Genomic DNA, 17,077 nt, shown 5'->3' with positions numbered 1-17,077 from the left:
AAAAAGAGATAGAGGGAGAGGGAGAGGGAGAGGGAGAGGGAGGAGGGAAGGGAGGAGGGAGAGGGAGGAGGGAGGAGGGAGAGGGAGATATCCAAAGAATCTGGGCAGTGGTCCAGGCCTTTAATCCCAGTGCTCAGGAGGCAGAGGCAGGCAAATCTCTGAGTTCAGGGCCAGCCTAGTCTATAAAGTGAGTCTAGGACAGCCAGGGCTGTTACACAGAGAAACAAACCCTTTCTCAAAACAAAACAAAACAAAACACAAAGTGGGGGTGGTTAGAGGGAAAGAGGAAGGTAGAGAGCAGAAGAGCGAAAAAGACACACACACACACACACACACACACACACACACACACACACACAACTAGGTCTCCCACTCAAACTGCCCTGTTCTCTCATCACACAGACAATGATACCTATCAGTTTTTACCTACCAAAGCATGGCAGTCTCACGTGGTTTATCCGAGGATAGGGAAGCTGTTCACATTAAGAACAAACAGGCAAGTCAATCATTCAAAAACACCGATGGAGCCACAACACATGCCAGGGACAAAGAGACACTGCTGCAGCACTCACACGGGAGCAAGGGGGTTTATTGTTTCCTCCCCAAAATAATAAACAAACTTAGCAGGCAGAAGAAGAATGGTCAATGGGGCATGTCCAAAGCCACATACATCACCAAGTGTCCAAACCCCCGCAGGGCTTAGGGCTCACCCCCCAACAGTTCCCAACAGGCACTGTCATCAAGGCCCAACCTGCCCCTGGCTTTCTCGTCACTCTAGAAACCACGAATGCTGGTATTCCCACAAGAAGACTTGTCCCATTGCTGAGTCAGGTCCTGCTGGTGGAGGGGAAGTTCCACCAATGCTTCCCAGCTATAAGGCTCCTTTCTAGAAACCACACTGCAGGGTCCCCTGGCCTAAGAGCTGTTACTTCAACAATCTGACCCAAAATACAAACAACTACCTCCGACTTCTCTGAGTTCAGACTTCTCGTCACTGTGGCAGACTTACTGAGGCTTCAGTGTCTCATCTATACATTTCTCATCTGTAAGATTAACCATGCTGAAGAATCCGATTGCCAGAAGCTTTTGAGAAGGATGGGCCTGGAGTCCATGGTCACTGCTCGTGCCTCACAGGACCCCTATGCGAGTAACCACTCTCTGAGCTTTCATTTCTTTATCTGCAACAGGAGGAAATTCTTCTAGGGCTGGGGCTGACAGAACCAGATATCAAGATTGTGGGCACCCCTTGGCAGAAGGAAAGGGACACTTGTGACTAACGGGAGCTCTAGGAGTGGGTACACAATCAACCATGCAGTTTCCTGATGACCCCCAATTCCAGGACCCCTCACTTCACACCTCAAGCCCAAAGCTGTCACCTCAAATCGCAGGACAGCCAGAAACAACCATTTCCAATGCATGCCTATGAAAATGCTCATGACGGATGAGACTTCACCAGAGGGGCTGTCTGCAGGGTGCACACGAGAGAGCTCACAGCAGAGATCCTCAACAGTAGCCAGAGAGGTGGGCTAGCATGGATGGACGGTACTTGCCATATAAGCCCTACAAACTGACTTCAATCCCTGGAATTCATACAAAGGTACAAGTTGTCTCTGATCTACACACACACACACACACACACACACACACACACACACACGCATCATCCTCAACAGAGGCTGGGTGTGACAGTACACGCCTTTAATCCTAGTACTTTAGAAATGGAGGCAGGAAGATGAGGAGCTCAAAGGCACTCTATCTGTATAGCAACTTACACCCCAAGCCTAGGTGAGGTCACCAGGCAGCTAGAGGTGCAGACCAAAAAAAAAAAAAAAAGCACACCCATGCTGCACAGGGAGAAATTCTGGGGTGGCTCCCTGAGAGGTCAACCTGCTAGGGCAAGATGGCACCACAGGGTGGACATATACATGCTCCTCCCCAATTAGGTAGTACAGACTACAACAGATGAAGAAACTGAATATATAAAACCAGAGAAAGCCCAGCAAGGTCCAAGCCACCAGCAGAGAAACCCTGAGCAACAGGACAACATGTGCAAGCCTGACCTGAACCCCTTCTGCCATTCACAGCTCCCAGGAAATCGCCCCTGGTGCTAACAGGAAGGAAGCTGCTTCCAAGCCATTTGCACTGGCTGAGCTGGTACAGCAAAGGTATCTTTCACAGTTTGACCACAACCACACATCCTAATGGCATTTTGGTCAAGAACCAACTACATACGCCATTTGTGGTCCCTAAGCTGAGAAGGCCTGGTAAGAAGAGCCTAGCCATGAGGCATGGTGTATTTCAAGTTAGAGGTGGTCCCTCTGGCAAACAGAACCCCGCAGTGTTTTCTACGTAGGAGCATGACAGCGGCAGCAAGTCCGATGGTGGCTTTGGAGATGATGATGATGAGTTCAGCGCGAGAAGAGGAAGCTTCTGGGAGCAGTTTAAGCAGAAGTTCAGGGTCAGAGGCAGGGGAAGAGCTGACAGCTCCCCACACTGTGGTAAGAACTCAGAGGCCAGAAGCACTAGACTGGAGGAGTTCTCACCAGGCTGGAGTTTACCTGGGCTGCCAGCTTTAGGGTAGGGGCTCCAACTACAGCAGTCTCCTAAGGGCCGAGGCTTCCTCCCAGGCCAGCCGGGAGGGTACAAGAATGGCCAGCCATAAACTACTCGTGGTAATTAAAATAACCTTTTAACAGCAGCCAACATGCCTCTCACTCGTTAACCGCCAGGCACTGCCTACAGTTCCCATACTCGCTCAGGCAACCTCCACGATAACCCCTTCACAGCAAGGCCACGGGCAGTAGCCACCCTGGCAGGAGGATGGTAACTACTAGGCCACTGCTTTGGACCAAACAAGATTCGAGGACTGCAAAAGAGCACAGGGAAGGTAGAGCTGTTGGAAGCAGGGTGGCAGCAGTGGGAAGCACAGCAGAAGGAGTTCCGGCGAGGAGGCCGCCTGTGTCACCACGTACCTATCATCACCCTGCTACTCTAGTGCCTCTAGTTCACCCAGAAGTTGAAGACTTGGTAGATGTGATAGCTGTCCACAGAGTGAATGACAAGGAAAATGCCTAGGGGTGGGGAGGTTGGAGAGATGGCTCAGCAGTTAAGAGCACTACTTCCTCTTGTGGAGGACCCAGGTTCCGTTCCCCGCACCCACTCAGTGGACCCGTAACTCCAGTTCCAGAGCCGACACTCTCTTCTCACTTCCACAGGTACCAGGCATGCATGTGGTACACAGACACACTTGTAGGCAAAACACTCATACACATAAAATAAATAATCCTTAAGAAGGAAAAAAAAAAACGAATACAGCCTAAGCAGGCTCTGGCTTCCTCATCTGTACCATGAGAGTAAGGTAGTCTGTCTCATAGCACAGCATGGGATATCCAAACAGCCCGTTACAGCGCTCCTGCTGCTCACAGAGCCACCCCAGGTCTCAGGCACTAATGTGCCTACAAGCCACAGCACATAGGGCTAAATGACAAGTGCCACCAGCAGGGTGGCTGTCACTGGGCTAACCGTGCAGAATGTCCACTCAGTGTCAACCGTCTATCAAGGCTCTATGGGTCCCATTATCTAGGATTTACCTGATCAAAAATAGCTGTTTTGTCAATGACAAGTCACCCAATCAGAAGGCCTGCAAGGCGATCTTGGGGGGGGGGGGTGTACCCGTCAACCAGATGGCAAATCTCTCCAGCTCACTATGCCTATCTGCCTTTCTCCACCACACTTTCCTTCCCAGACCACAGCCACCCTGGCCAGACCCTGGTACCTCTCAGGTGATACTACGAATGCATCCCCCTTTCCTCCCCTCTTCCATCTGCAAGGCCCTCTCCACACAGCACGGCTAGAGGACTCGTGCTAAAATACCACTGCTCCATCAGCCTGCTCAAATTTCCACCTGCCCTGTGAGAAATGTCACTGGCTCCACACTGTCCAGACCAAATGCAAACTCCTGAGCTTAGCGACTGGCATCTGGCAGCAAACACTTCCTCTCTGTGTCTACCCAGTGGTTCTCAAACCCACCCCACTGACGTCACAATGACCTTGGACTTGGTACAGTGGACTCCCCTACAGATGGTGCCCCACCCAAACCTCCCCTTCCTCTTTGACTGGGCAAGGTCTTCCTGGGCTTCAGGCCCAGCCCCCAGGCTGACAGAGGACTGGAAGGTTGCAGGGCTTCCTGGAAGAGGTGGGACACCTGACTAGCTTGCACACATGGCCTCCAGAGTTCTTTTCCCTGTCAGCTTACGAGACTTCATGGATGTACCACCTTCCCTCCTCTCCAAGGTGAGAGGACAGAACTATGGCTTTCATCTATGTCACATGCAGTTGGGTATACAAAATATGACACAGAGTAGCTATAGCCCCAACTTTCTATGTGCCAAGTGTATTAAAAATGCCATTTCTGGGCCAACGATGGAGGAAGAGAACCAACTTCCCAAAGTTATCCTCTGTCCTCCACACACAGAAGACAAATTTAAAACCATTTCCTTTTCCTGGTGTCCCTATGAAACGTTCCCCTCACACTGCACATCAAGGAACTGAGGGGAAGGAAGGAGAGACGCTCACTTAGGTCACGAAAGAAGGCAATCAGGACTCCACCCAGACACGCCCCACTCTGAAGGCAGCAAGGCAGCCAAGCACCTCAGCTCTCTCACTACCTGCTTCCTCAGTACCATGCAACAATCCCTGGGCACCAGGCAGGACAGGTGATAAGGCTCTGCAGGACAGGGACAAGCAATCCGACATTCAACAGCCTGTCTCTGCCCCCTCACTCAAAGGGGGCTCCACCCATAAGGACACTGCATCCAAATCTGACTTCTTTCTTTTTTTTAGAGAGGGGGAGTGATTTCTGATTCAGGATCTCGCTCTGTATCCCAGCCAGCCTGGAGCCCTGCTATGTAGAGCAGGAAGGCCTTGGGTTCATAGAGATCTGCCTGCTTCTGTCTCCCAAGCACTGGGACTTTTAAAGGAGTGCACCACTATGTCTAGCTCTAAGTCTAGCTTCTTATACACTGGTGTCTGTGGTCCACGGCTCAACCTTCCTCATCAAGCCTTTGCAAAGCTGAGAATCAACAGCTTCTGGCAGAGTGGATGGCACATGGCTAGAACCCCATAAATATCTCCGCCTCCTTACACTGAAACATTAGTCTGTGGCTGCCTAAAACAGCATTACACTAGCTGATCCCAGAGCCAGTGAACGTGCACTTGCAGGCTAGCATACCCAGTCCTCACCGGAGGACCTGTGCCCCTATACCCGTGGTCAATATTCTGAGACACCCACAGGCTCACATCGGGGCTGAACTACAGACTTGCATCACACCATTCACTTGACCTTTTGAGCTTCAGATACTCCCTGAACAAAAACAGCCTGGGCCAGTGACAGCGGTGGATGTCCACCATGTCCCAAGGTTGCACCTCAGGATGCAGGCTGCAAACACACACACTCCACTCCACTGGACCAAGAACACTTGAGAAGCCAAGAACGTGGGACCCAGCTCAAGCCGCAGTGTTTCCTTCCACTTCCTCTACAGCTCATGCTTATGAGCCTGCACTGACAGTCAATACTGTCTCCCGTATCATTAGGAAGAGCGACAGTGTCTCTCCCTCCCACCATGTTGCTCAGGCTGGACCTAAGCTTCTGAGCAGCCGGAGTTACAGGCGTGTGACACTGCCGGGCTTTCCAGTCTCTACTCTAGGCCCCTCAACAGTGGAAGCCAGAGGGCCCGCATCCGTGTCTGCCTTGCTCTCTGCTGGCTCCTCAGCACACAGGCAACACACAGCAGCCTTGTGACACACACACACACACCTAAGCAGTGGTGCCCTGCACCTTCAAATGGTGCCTAGGAAGTGCTGTGGAATAAGCACTTCCCACTCTGGCAGGCAGGGTTCTGAACTTCAGGTCCTTGCCTTGTGTCCTCCTTCCTCCTCCATAGAATGTAACAGTATAGCACTTCCAAATTATACATAGAAGACCTATCTTCAAAGGCATGCTTGTCATTTTCTTCATCTTAAACCAATAATCACAGGCCACTTATAAAAAAAGAGACTGGCTGGATTTACTTGAACAGGGCAAACACAGCCCCACTCTGCCACTTCTGGTTTGCCCAAACTACCCACATTAAAGCATCAGATTACACTAGCATACTAGGCAGTCAGAAAACATTTAGGGGACTGGGGTACATGAAGAACAAGTTACCGAGTGTCAAACCCGGGTGGCTGCGCTCACAGACCATCCCAGATCACACTAAGCAATCTCCTGTCTCACCCTCACTGTTGCCCAAGCTGGCCTTGAATGCCTTAACCAGCTGAGACTGCAGGTATGTGGCACCACGCCCAGCCTTCCACGACAGATCTTCCAGAGTTAGGTACTGGTCTAGGACCAGATAGACAGGGGCAGAAAACACAAGACCAACATCTCTGTCCCCTAAGATCTGGGGATCAGGCCCACGGGCTATGCTCCTGTCTCACAATGGCCATTTCCTAACAGCAGAGTCACCCAGAGTCTACAGAGGTAAGTGCCTGCCCTCCCTGACCGGGCCTGCGCATCCATCCCATCATTATGGTTCTTGAACAGTGTCATTATATCAGACGCACAACAGCGACAAGGAAGACCGCTGTCTGGAGGCTGCTAGGCAGGCTCCCACTGGCCAAGAGTGCTCTCCACACAGACACAACAACATTGTGTATGAGTTACAACGAATGCCCCAGCTTTTCTTCACCTGTCGGATGGACAGCCTAGATGACTCTGTGGGGACTAAGCCCCATCTGGCCACTCTACCACCCTCTCCTGCCTTGGTGCTGGGAGCACACACAGAAAACTTCAGTCTACTTTGAAGAATCTCACCCAAGACTGTCCTGGACAAGTCCTTCCCCCTGCAGACTAAGGTCAGCGGTTCAGACCTCCAGGCCCGTTTCCAGCCGAGAGCAATAGTGTGAAAACCTGTCTTGCCTACGCTTTTAATCAATATATAGAAAGTTTACTAGCCAATCAGGTCTGGCCATCCCCAATTCAGTTGCTGCACCCTTGCTAAAACAAGGCACAGGGTTCCTCAAAACCATATAGGGTCCAAAATCCCCTAAGCCTCTACCAGGCAGGAGGGGAGCCTCTACCAGGCAGGAGGGGAGCCTCTACCAGGCAGGAGGGGAGCCGCCTGTAAGGCTACATGGAGCAGATAGGTTGTCTTTCCTCTCAGCCTACCTTACAAGGCTTCCTTGACAATGTGAGGTAGTTCTCTGGCCCTTCCATCACCAGAGATGGTGGGCATGCTCTGCGGGTATCCAGGTAGATTAGGGGTTGCAGGGCTATGGGCGAGGGGGGAAGTGACACATCTAAGGCTCCTCAAGTAAGTTGCTAGCATAGTGTGCCTGTCTTCATTACCAAAACAAACACCATGAGTGGCTCTCAGGCCTGTGAGTTTCTGCTCACCTGCTCCGAGGCACCTCCATAATCAGCGGTCCCGACTCTAACAAGCTGACAGTTCAGGGGGAAGGGAAGGCTGCGCCTGCTGGGATGCATCATGTCCAGGCCCTATGTTGGGCTGCTGAGCTCCGTGTCCCCCCAGCCCCAGGGCTGCGGCCTCACAAGAGCGATTGTGAGTTCACCCCTGTCCACTTGGCTTACCCACCGTCAGCACTCTGCTCCCCACTCAGGCAGGGCACCCCTCAAGACGCGCTGTATTAGCCTCACTACCACCACTAGGCCCTCCCAGGGGAAATGCCCTGTTCTGCCTTCCGGGCACACAGATGCCGCCCTTCTCGCCCTCGCTCACACCGAAGCGGCCTCCCCAGAAAGGGGCAAGCCTAGGAAAGGCTCCGTCTACCCAGACCACCCCCACCCTGGCTGGGGCTCTCCCCTCCACCACCCCCCACCACCACCCCCCACCCCCGCGCTGGCCAGAGGTTGCCCAGAAAGAGACTCCTAGGAACAGGAGAGGGGACACCTGGGTCAGGAGCAGGACACAGAGCAAGCAGGGTCTAGATGGGAGGGTGAGAGCAGCGAAGGGCTGACGCAGGCTAGGCGAAGTCGTGAGAAGTCGGGGGAGGGGGTGCGGGGGGGGGAAGGGGACGGCAAGGCCGGGGGCAGGGAGGTGCAGGAGGGGGAGCACAGCCGGAGTAGAGAGGCCTCACTTGAGGACCGACCGCAGAGAGAAGATTCCATGACGGTGAAGGAAACAAACCTAGGCAGAGTTCACTGGAAAGGGGTTGTCGGGGTGCAGGCTGGGGCATGGAGAGGAGAAGAGGAGTTTGGGGGAAGGGGGCCTAGACTGGACCAGTGGCGCGAGAACCATGGTCCTAGCTTGGGCCCTGGGGCCCAAGTACAGCCCATGGGATGAAGGCCTGCGAGAGGGGTGCCCGGCCTGGGCCCTGAAGGAAGGAAGGTCTAGCCTGGGATAGGCGAGACTAGCCTGGACATGCAGGGGGAAGAACTGGGCTCCACATGGAGCCCAGGGCGGGGTCATAGGGTATCAGGGTCTCCCGCCACCCACTCCGGACCCGAAGAGTGGCGTCTGCCTAGGGTCCGGGACCCCGCCCCTCCCCCACCCCGGATCCCCACCCTCCCCGGGCCGGGCGGGTCGGCGAGGGAGTGGACGCGAGCTCCCGCGGTGAGGGGGGTCCCGGGATGGAGCCCTGAAGTGGGGGTCCCTTTACCATGGTGGCGGCGGCGGCGACGGTCCCTGTCCCGGCGTCTGTGGCTCTCCCCCCCGCAGCAGGGCCCTGCGCTTCCACTTCCCCGGGTGCCCAAGAGTGAACATCCGGGTCAGCGCCCCCCTCCCCCCCTCCCCCCCCCCCGCGCCGGGCAGCCACCACCTTCCTTCCCCGCCCCGGCCAGCCCGGCCCGCCCCCTAGCCGCCAGCTCCCGACCAATGAGCGCGCGGGGCCGCAGCGATCGCCAAGTATGGAGCGCCGCGCGGGGGGCGGGGACGGGGGCGGGCCCTGTGGTCGAGTGGGCGTGTCCTGCCGCAGGAGGGGCGGGCCAGGCGCAACGCTCCTGCGCGGCCAAGGCTACGGTGTTCCGGAGGGACTGGGTCCACTTGCGTCCCTCCTCTGACTGTCGGCCTCGCTTCTCGCAGCTGCAGGACGCGGGCTAGCTGAGGGTGGAGCGGTTCACTGGTTCCCCTGGGCGAAGGATGCGGAAGGCGCCGAAACTAGGAGGGGACCGGCCCTCCGCATCCCACCCGGCCCCGGAACTGGTGCGCCGGAGGAGGCTCGGCCCCTACAGAGCGAGCAGGGGGGGACGCCGGCTCTGCCGCCCCTGTTGCTGAACACCTGCTATCACGACCAGGAGGGCAGCCCTTAGGTACCAAAAGATGACAAGTGGATAAGCCATAAGAATCCCTGCCTGCACTTCATAGCTACCAGAGTAGTTGTGGGAAAGGCCCGGGTAAGAAGACTAGAACATTTGGGTTCAATAAATGCTGTCTGTTTCATATACTTTTTTACATTATGTACAGAGAATCAGCTCGTTTCCCTAAATGAGTTGCTCTCTCGAATCATATAGTGACTTAGAAATCCCTCGTTGTTTTCAGGTCTGAAGATTGAACGTAGAGCCTCAGGCAGGCTTGGCTAAACTCTTCCACTTAACTGCAGCCCCAACCAGAAATGAACTCTTCAAAAGAGTGAATTTTGTTTTGTTATCGAGAACTCAGGAGACCTAGAATTGTACGTTTTGCTTATAACAACCCCCCCACAGGGCTTGCTCACCCTCCGTTTAGAGTCATATCAGGTCCTGAGAAGGGATCAGAAGGGAAACTGCACCCTAGGCCTCAAGCTCATAGTCAAGTGAAAGCTTGCAGGGACAGCCACCAGCAGAGAAAGCGCCCAGGTAAGTCTCTCAAGAATGACATAGACCAGTATTACAGGACTTCAGAGAAGGGAGTGGCACTTAGACGATCATTACACCGGAAGTGTTTATCATGTAGCTATTTGCCAAGCACTGTGTAGGAAACAGGCTGGAGAGATTACAGCTTTGAGCAAAATAGCCCATGCTGGCATACAGCTTGTGGGTAAGATTTCACTTCGAGGAATAGAGCCCCCTACGTCCTGAGTTAAGGTCCCTTCAAGCTTGAAACCTGGTCAGAGACCAGTTGCCCTATCTAATAAAGTATTGGGGGTGAGATGTGGAAAAACAGAGTGGATAGAGCAGGTAGTCAGACAAGCCCTGTGTGGTGGTATTTTGGAGGATGGTCCAAGGGGGCTTTAATTCGGGAAGTAACTCTTGAGCAGATAGCTGAAGGTGGGGGCAGGGCAGACCTTGTGCCCATTGTCAGCGCCCCGTACAGTGAAGACAGGGATCCCTGGGTATCCAGAGGTCACTGTGGCCAGCCTAAATTGTGTGTGAGCAGCAAACTGCAGTGAGCCTACTGTGTGCTGGACTACAGGGTGACTAGGGAGGGCCTCAGAAAGCTATTTCTGTGTCCCAGACAGTTTTATTTGAATGTCAGAGAAAAAATACCTGAGGTTACCCTCAGTTTTCCACACACATGCATTCCTGCATGCGAACAGACATGAAACCCATGTACACACACACACACACACACACACATATTGGGACTAGGGAAGTGCACTGTGGATGAAGTGCTTGCTGTTCAGGCACAGGGACCTCTCTGATCCACAGCATGTAAAAGCCAGGTACATGGGCATGTGTTGGAGAGAGATTCCCAATGCTGTGTGAAAGGCAGGAGGATCTCTGGGAGTTCGAGGCCAACCCACTCTACAGAGCAAGCTCCAGGACAGCCAGGACTAGAGAGAGAGAGAAGACAAATTCTATGAGAGACCCTGGGTCAAAAACAAGGTGGATGGGCTGGAGAGATGGCTCAGCAGTTAAGAGCCCTGACTTCTCTTCCAGAGGTCCTGAGTTCAATTCCCAGCAACCACATGGTGGCTCATAACCATCTGTAATGAGATCTGATGTAATCTTCTGGTGTGTTTGAAGACAGCTACAGTGTATTCATACAAATAAAATATATAAATTAAAAAAAAAAAACAAAAAACAGCCGGGCATGGTGGTACACGCCTTTAATCCCAGCACTCGGGAGGCAGAGGCAGGCAGATTTCTGAGTTCGAGGCCAGCCTGGTCTACAAAGTGAGTTCCAGGACAGCCAGGGCTACACAGAGAAACCCTGTCTCGGAAAAAAACAAAAAACAAAAACAAAAACCAGGGTGTATCAAAGTATAGGAAGTTGGGTTTCAGACCCAGGACAAGGGGCTGAGGTACATATTTTATATACCAAAGCAGACCTGTCCTCCATGTTCTCCCAGCATCCCTCAGTCCCTACCTGACATACCCTGCCCTCTACCCTGAACTCTCCAGCCCTGGGGCTGGGCTGCCCTTCCCTCGGAGGCTCCTCCCAATACAATCCAGACATTTTGGTCCCCTCCCCCTTCCTTTTCTCTTTTCTCCCTCTGTGTTCTTCCTCTCTGTCCCCCCCCCATTCCCTCCCTCCCCATGGTACCTTCCCTGGCCTTGTGTCTTGGGACCAGTGAACTTGCCCGCCCAAGAGTGGTTTCCCAATAATCCTTCATTTTGTATACTTTAATCTGTCTTGAAGAAATAACTTACCATAGATGACATGAACTTTTGATCCCAGTACTGAGGAGGCAGAAGTAGGCAGATCTGTCTGTGAGTTCAAGGTAAGCCAGGGATAAAGAGTAAGATCTTGTTGCAAAACAATAAGGTAGAGCAGAATGAAGGAAGAACCTGGCGTAGATTTCTGCCCTCCATATGCAAATCACAGGTCAGCACACCCATACACATACATGTACATGCACACATATATTCACCATATATATGCACACACAACAGCACCAATGTGACACTTCCTCTGTGATGGACCAACCCCGTTAAACCCTTTCCCGATCCTCGTAACAGGATCCCCCAAAAGTAAGGAGCCTCTCCAAAGAGGAGAGCAGCAGAGATGCGAGGTCCTGGAGAAGGCAAGGAACACTTGTATTCCCATGTTTCCTGACGTGTTACCAGGGCAACATGGCAAGTAGGAAGGAGGTGAAGATGCTAAGGACTTGAGTTCATAGTGAAAAGATCTGCCCTTGAACTGGGCAAGACTGCAAGAGGAATAGGGATGGGGTGGGGTGGAGTTGGGTGGGGAGGGTGGAGTTGGATGGGATAGGGAGGGTGAGCACTGCCTTGAGTCGAGTTGTATTCGAGATGCCTACTGGAAACTTCAAAGGAGAGGCCCAGTAAGGAACTGGGTGGAAGCCTGCCGCTAGTGAGTGACATATAAAGGTCTTCAAAAGCACAAGATGTTGAGATGCGTACCCTTGGTGATGGGTGTAGAGAGAAGAGATGATGGAGAATCAAGCAGCAAAGAAGAGATCGTATCTCTCCCAAAAGCCAGGGGATAATAGCATGAAATTAAGTCACACCCGGAGAAAGGTTGCCAGAAAGGCTTACCCAGAGTGGATTGTCTGTAGCCTCCCAGTCTTTGTGTCTACTTTGTAGGATCGTTACTACTGTTATTCTCAGAGAGGCTAAGGAACATACGCACCCAAACCTATGAGTTTAGTTCAAGGTCGTCTAGAACCAGAGTCCACATTCATGGCCCCAACGTGAGCACATTGCTTCCCTGCTTTAAACCCTTTGATAGGTTCCCCATACTAGCTGGGAGCCGGAGACTGGGGGAGGTGGCTGTAGGGTAAATTGCTTGCCATGCGTGCATGAAGACCTGAGTCTGAATCTCCAGCAGCCGTCTAAAAGCTGAGTGTGTGGGTGTTGGAGAGCTACAGAAACGACTTCCCTGAGCCAGGCCTTGGTAGTGCACGCCTTTAATCCCAGCACTCAAGAGGCAGAGGCAGGTAGGTCTCTGAGGTAGAGGCCAGCCTGGTCTACAGAGCTAGTTCCAGGATAGCCAGGACTACACACAAAGAAACCCTATCTTGGAAAGAACAAAAAAAAAAAGAAAACAAAAGGTTCTTGCTGGCCGCTGGCCGGCCAGCTTAGCCAAGTCAGTATACTCCAGGTTCAGTGAGAGACCCAGTCTCAAATAAGATAAAAGGCATGGAAAGATGGCTCAGCAATTAAGAATCTCTCTTCCATGCAGGGACAGTCGGGCTGGACACAGCAGTCATGGGTTCCCACTGTGCAGTTCTGGCTGGAATTCTTTCAGCTTTCATCACCCTTGGTGTTACATCCTCCTGATCACCTCGTGGAGCCTCTAAAGAGAATAACGACATGACACTTACGGCCAGGAGTTGATGCTTAATAGTTCAGAAGCCTCAAACTACAGACTGGGGTAGGGGCCAGAGGGTAGGGGAGGCCAGGGAAGGTATGGAATCTCACTTAGAGAGACTGGATTTGCCACAAATGGAGCAGGTCAAAAACTCCAGGTAAAGTGTTTCAACCCAGACAAGATCATGAAAAATATGTTAGGGACACCCCCCCCCCAGAACCCACATACACTGCTCATTGTTACAAGAATAAGAAAAGTACAAAAAAGGAGTCCATACTGGGGAACGGATATAGTCAAGATGCCTGGACTGCAAAAGGCACACACCTCCGGTTCACAAGAACGTGCCTTCAGTGAATGCAGATTTGGACAGGAGTTAAACACTGGCAGCTAAACATCCAGCGCCTGAAGCTGCCACAGTACTTCCTACTGAAGAGAACATGTGTCACGCGCCTCAGGAGCACTGGGAGCAGCTTCTGCAGTGGCATCTGAAGCCTGTGCAACAGGAAGCAAAGCCCTGATTCAACACAACTTCAGACCACAAATGCAGTTACTGGGGAAACCGGTCTCCTTAGTCCAGCGTTCCCACTGCAGCGTAGCGGGTCAAGGAAGAACACATCTTCCAAAGTACCCACGTCAGGCAGTTCTCACACATCCAGAACTCCCTCTCCAGGGCAATCCAACACCCTCTTCTGGTTTCTGCAAGCACTCGCACACATATGGCTCACACATACAGCATATAATTTTTTTTTTCCTAGACAGGGTTTATTTGTGTAGCCCCGGACATCTTAGAACTAGCTCTGTCAACCAGACTGGCCTTGAATTCATTGAGATCCACCTGCCTCTGCCTCCTGAGTGCTGGGGTTAAAGGTGTGTGCTACCACCACCCAGCAAAATATAATAAATTTTTAAGACTTTAATCTTAAAAATATACCTATATGGTGGAGAGCAATCTGATCCCTGATGCACACATGAGCACACATACACAGACATGGACACACAAAGAAACAGTTATATTTAATTTTTATAGAGGGAGGGCACAGGGTTCAGGGGCACATACTCTCTACCATGGAACCCCCATTTCAGATTACTTAGTGTGAGAAATAGGTGTACAAACATACCTCGGTGAGCTTGTGGGAATGGGTCCTCAGGAGTCGGCCCTCTGGGTGGGCTCTGGGGACTGAAGTCTGGTGTGGTAGCATATTCTTTTGACTCTGCAACCCCCAAAGGCCCTATATCTACTGTTTCTGTTGCCTCCTATTCTAACGGGGCTCCTTGGCTAGCTTCTAGCCGGATGCCAGAGTCTGTGCTTTAACAGATATGGGGCCCATTCCTGGTGGTCTTTATCCTCTGCATCTGCTTCTGCTAACTAACAGCTTTATGGCTTTCAGAGTTCAGATTCCCAAGGGCATGTCTGATTGGCCAGCTCATTCTTTTATTTATGAGACAGATCCCTGGGCAGGTCTGCAGATTGACAGATCCAACCACCTCATCTGTCACATGCGAGCATGAAGGCTGCAAGTGACAGCGACAGGCCCTGGGTAGAGAGACAAGGACCATAAATATTTCTAGTACTGTTATTCTTCTGTGTGTGCATGTGTGTGTGTGTGTGTGTGTGTGTGTGTGTGTGTGTGTGTGTGTGTGTATAGGCCAGAGATCAACTTTGGGTCTTCTCAAGATGACCATCCACCTTTTGTTTTGTTTTGTTTTGTTTTGTTTTGTTTTGGAAAGAGGAGTTCATCAGCCAGAAGTTTGCCCCTTCGTCTGGGCAAGCTCTAGGGATCATGCTTCCTCCTACCCTGCCTCCCCAGAGCTAGGACTACAGCCGCATGCCACCATGCCTGCTTTTTATACAGGTTCTGGTGATCAAATTCCGGCCCCTGTGGGTGTGAGGCAAGAACTTTGAAAGCCAGCTCTTCACCCTGGCAAAGGATCAGTTTACAGAGTGGGCTGTCTCTCCAGTCCTACTCCCCTTGCTCTGAACTCCTACCCTCGCCAGGCATGGTGGGGCATACCTGTAATGCCAGCACTCAGGAGACTGAGACTGATGTGACCCTGGCCTGCACTCTGTAACCTCATCATGTACATCCGCCTGCCACTCCTGATGGTTGTCACGAACTGACTAACGCCCGCCCTGCCCCCGTGTCTTTACAACTCCAGACTCCAGCATCTATAGCACAGACCATTATCAATATCATTCCTCCCTTGCTGATTTCTATCCCAGAGCTTTCTTCCTCTCTTTGCAGGCATGGCTCATGTGCTTTTCCGGGCTTGTCTATCGTGATGGTCTGTATGTGCTTGGCCCAGGGAGTGGCATGGCAGTATTTGAGGAGTGGCTTTGTTTGGATAGGTAGTGCCTTGTTGGAGTAGGTGTGTCACTATGGGTGTGGGCAGGACCTTCACCCCAGCTGCTTGGAAGTGAGTCTTCCACTAGCAACCTTGTGATGAAGATGTAGAACCCTCAGCTATGTCTGTGCCATGCCTGCCTGGATGCTACAATGCTCCCACCTTGATGATAATGGACTGAACCTCTGAACCTGTAAGACAGCCCCAACTATATGTTGTCCTTTATAAGAGTTGGCTTGGTCGTGGTGTCTGTTCACAGCAGTAAAACCCTAACTAAGACATCTATCTTCATTGAGATCTCAGAGATCTCTAACCTAACCCTTATCCTCCTTATGACAGTATTAACACTTGAGCATTCTGTTAGCCTTGGGGAGACTTGCATACCTGTGACCCTGCCACACATGTGTAGCACAGGTATAGGGGCACACATGACGAGTGTGTGTGTGTGTGTGTGTGTGTGTGTGTGTGGGCACATGAGCAATAGTGAGCTCATGTACATATGTAATCGTAATAGTGGTCATACTTCCTTGTAAGCATCCGTTAGCGTTTGCCCTCTCACTTTTCAACTGATTTACCTCAGTGGTGCTTTCTTGTCCCCCTGACACTGTGCCAGAACATTTGACCATTTCTGGAGAATTTACCGTGACTCCCCTCAGTTTTTAAATCCAAAGACTCACTGAACCTACCCATCCTACCATTCGTCCTCACACTGTAAAATGGGAGTTTCTCAGGCTTCCTCCTTTGTCCTTGCGTTTAACCCTAAGCCTAAGACCTTGCTTCACACTTCACAGATACAAGAGTCAGCCCCACAGGAGCCTTTCCTGCTTTTAAAATGAAGAGGCCAGCAGGACATAGTGGCATACACTTTAATCCCAGCACTTGGGAGGTAGAAGCAGGCGGTGGATCTCTGTGAGTCTGAGGCCAGCCTGGTGTACATCAGTGAGTTCCAAGATGTCCAGAGTGCGACTCTGCCTCAGAAGAAATAATATATAAATTAAATTAAATTAAATGACAGTGTCCCTGCTGAAGCCCACCCTCCCCAGAACATGGAACCTTCTTGGTCATCAGCTTCTCTCTTTATAATAGAAGCTTATTCCTATCAGCTTCAAAAACTATCTCAATATCTGCTGTTATAAAAGTTTTAACGCCAACAACCAAAGCCTGCTTGTTCCCCCATCTGTTAGCCATCTCCCGTGTATTTCTGTTCCTGTTCATATAAGAACTTATGAGCTTGTTGAGGTTGGGGAGATGTCTCAGTGGGCAAAGCACGTGTTTTATATGCAGAAGGACCAGCATCCAATCTCCAGAATTCATGCAAAAGCTAGGCATGCATCTGTAATTACAGTGCTGGGAACTGGAGATGGGAGGAAGCTGGGGCTCACTGGTCAGAAAGGATAGTAGCTGAGATGACAAGCTGCAGGATCCCTGGGAGACTGTGTCTTAAAATTAAATGGGAGGGCCAGGTGGTGGTGGCACACACCTTTAATCCTAGTACTTGGGAGGCAGAGGCAGGCAGATTTCTGAGTTTGAGGACAGCCAGG

At 51.8% G+C, this 17,077-nt stretch overlaps 1 protein-coding gene across 4 annotated transcripts in view; it reads right to left on the bottom strand.

The window, feature by feature from the left end:
• The window catches only part of Capzb (capping actin protein of muscle Z-line subunit beta), a 98,222-nt gene extending 89,441 nt beyond the window's left edge, over positions 1–8,781 (bottom strand). For 2 of the 4 annotated variants that reach the window (XM_021199476.2, XM_021199477.2), the window contains exon 1: positions 8,659–8,781. In XM_021199476.2, coding sequence (XP_021055135.1) covers positions 8,659–8,661 — 3 coding nt within the window. In that variant the 5' untranslated portion in view covers positions 8,662–8,781. Of the gene's footprint in view, positions 1–7,435; positions 7,545–8,658 lie in introns of those variants that run through there. The other 2 variants (XM_021199474.1, XM_029539460.1) reach the window with 2 other exon arrangements.
• Positions 8,782–17,077: the final 8,296 nt, after the last annotated feature.

This window comes from Mus pahari, chromosome 6 (genome assembly GCF_900095145.1).
Source record: "Mus pahari chromosome 6, PAHARI_EIJ_v1.1, whole genome shotgun sequence".
In the NCBI taxonomy this organism is placed as follows: Eukaryota; Metazoa; Chordata; class Mammalia; order Rodentia; family Muridae; genus Mus; species Mus pahari.
Note: the sequence above shows the minus strand (reverse complement) of the source record. Positions and strands in the feature narration are given on the sequence as shown.